We start from the raw sequence: 2,787 nt of genomic DNA, 5'->3' as shown, positions 1-2,787 counted from the left end.
GCGGACTGTTCAAATTCAGGCGGTGGCCCTGTTGTTGTGCCCGCTTAGCCGAGGTGGCATTTAAGGACTTGTTTTTGGACTTGTTTTGGGATTGAACAACCCCATCGCCAGGGTTATTAACCTACAAAAGTCCCTCAGTAACACCATCACTAAGTGTGATCCTGCTGCTTATTGTTATTATTATTATTGTTATTCTTCTTCTTCTTCTGGGGATAGAGGGACTTGAACCCTCATGATTTTTAAAGTCGACGGATTTTCCTCTTACTACAAATTTCATTGTTGCCGGTATTGACGTGTAGAACGGGACTCTATCTTTATTCTCGTCCGATTAATCAGTTCTTCAAAAGATCTATCAGACTATGGAGTGAATGATTTGATCAATGAATATTCGATTCTTTCTTCAATGTAGAATCAATTCACACTAATTCTTCTATTTTTTATAGAAAAATACGGATTCGGGTCGATTATTATTATTATTATTATTATTATTATTATTATTATTATTAATATTATTATTATTATTATTATTATTATTATTATTATTATTATTATTATTATTATTATTATTATTATTATTATTATTATTATTATTATTACTAGTACTACTATTACTATTATTATTATTACTATTATTATTATTATTATTATTATTATTATTATTATTATTATTATTATTATTATTATTATTATCTTTAAGAGATGGACGAAATCGAAATTGGAAGAAATCCCTTATAGGGACGGTACAAACCATTTTGGCTTATGGCCCTGTTTATTTTAATGCTTATCCTAACTTGCAGGTATCTTTGCAGGATGATAATTCTTTAGACGCTTTAATACTAAGTATTAAATTACATGGTTATGATTATATGCCAGGTACAGAAGTTATATGCATCTGTTATAGAATATATTTTAAACCATATATATTATGAATCCTATGTGTAAAATCATGGATTTTAAAAATGAAACTATTTTAATAGAAACTAATTTTGGTAAATCCAAAGTTGTTACCAGAAGACCTATTAAATGGGATGAAATTGATTTTCTAAAAGAGTAGGTCATAGAAGGAGCCGCACCTCCTCAAAATAATATAAATACTGATATTTCTGAAATTGAGCAAGCCCCGGATGGGACTATTAGGTTAAGGTTTTATGAGCCTCCATCTTTGTGTTGGAATTAATGCATTCATAAGGATACTATCCTTGACTTTTATGTTTTCTAGGAGTTCTGTATTGTTTCAAGAATATCATTTAGTCTTTCAATATTATCTCTTAGTTTTTCAAGAAATCTTTTAAAAGTTTGTGATACATGTATCTAGTGAATTGTGATACATGTATCTAGTTATTTGTGCAAGACTTTTGAATTGATTTTTTGAGTAGTATAAATAGAGATGTAATTGATGATTGTAATCATCTCAAGTGGCCTTAAGTAGCCTAATACAACTTGAGCATTCTCTAAGAAAAATATTCTCTTCCTATTCTTTCCTACAAATTGGTATCAAGAGCAGTTTTCGTTCTTAATCTGGGGTTAGGTGAAGAAAAAAAAATTTATGGCATCTAAAACAAATGATGGTGCTGATTCTTCAGTTGTTCTTACTCCATTTTTTGATGGAAATGACTTTGAATACTGGAAGATAAGAATGAGAACTTATCTAAAAGCTGAAGGTTTGTGGACTATTGTTGCAAATGGCTATGAAGAGCCAGAAGACGATGGTGAACTTTCAGTAGCAGAGATGAAAAATCTTGAGGCTAAGCGTCGTCAAGATGCAAAGGCTTTGAGCAAAATTCAAATGGGAGTCTCAAGAGCATTTTTTGCAAAAATTGCTACTTGTGAGACTGCAAAGCAAGCTTGGGAGTCTCTGGAAGCTGAGGTGTATGGTGACGAAAAGGTACGCACTATCAATCTTCAAACTCTTAGAAGAGTGTTTCAAAATTTAAAGATGATAGAATCTGAAAAAATCGATGAATATTGCACAAGAGTCATGAATATTGTTAACGAAATGAGAAATCATGGTGATGAAATTTCTGACCAACAAGTTGTGGAAAAGATTCTAATTAGTGCCACAGAAAAGTATGAGTATATTGTTGCTATCACTGAGGAGACGAAAGATCTTTCTAAGCTTTCCATCAAAGAGCTAGTTGGATCGTTTCGTGCACACGAGAAGCGAAGATTTTTTCGTGAGAATCAACCCAAAGAGACGGCTTTCCAGTCCAGAACCAATGAGAATTCTCAAAATTTCTCAAAGAATCAACAAAAAAAGAAGTACAATCCAAAAAAGAAGCAGGATCATGATGGCTCTACCAAGAAGGTTGAAGAAAAAGGTGAGAAAAGTACTAGTCTTTTTTGTAAAATTTGCAAAAATACTAATCATAATGCAGAAAAATGTTGGCACAAAGGCAAGCCCCAATGTAACTTTTGTAAAAAGTTTGGCCATATTGAGAAGGATTGCAGGCACAAGCAACGGGAGCAAGCAAATTTCTGTGAAGGAAAGGAGGAAGAAAAGGAAGAAAACCTTTTCTACGCTTCTCAATCTGATGCTTCAGCAAAAAGCAATAATGGTATGTTGATAGTGGTTGCACCAATCATATGACTGGAGATGAAAAGGCTTTCCTCTCAATTAATCGCAGCATCACTTCTAAAGTGAGAATGAGGAATGAAGCCTTAGTTGATGCAAAAGGTAAAGGTACCATTTCGATCAACAGAAAAAGGAGCGGTAAGCAAATTCATGATGTTCTTTATGTTCCTGACTTGGAAGAAAATTTGCTTAATGTTGGTCAGCTCATGAAAAAT

At 32.7% G+C, this 2,787-nt stretch overlaps 1 protein-coding gene across 1 annotated transcript; it reads left to right on the top strand.

The window, feature by feature from the left end:
* The first annotated feature begins 1,546 nt into the window (after positions 1–1,546).
* Positions 1,547–2,587, top strand: LOC132053748 (uncharacterized). The gene has a single exon (XM_059445852.1). The coding sequence runs from the start codon at positions 1,547–1,549 to the stop codon at positions 2,585–2,587; it is 1,041 nt and encodes a 346-aa protein (XP_059301835.1).
* Positions 2,588–2,787: the final 200 nt, after the last annotated feature.

The sequence above is a fragment of the Lycium ferocissimum genome, chromosome 4 (assembly GCF_029784015.1).
Source record: "Lycium ferocissimum isolate CSIRO_LF1 chromosome 4, AGI_CSIRO_Lferr_CH_V1, whole genome shotgun sequence".
NCBI lineage: Eukaryota > Viridiplantae > Streptophyta > Magnoliopsida > Solanales > Solanaceae > Lycium > Lycium ferocissimum.
Note: the sequence above shows the minus strand (reverse complement) of the source record. Positions and strands in the feature narration are given on the sequence as shown.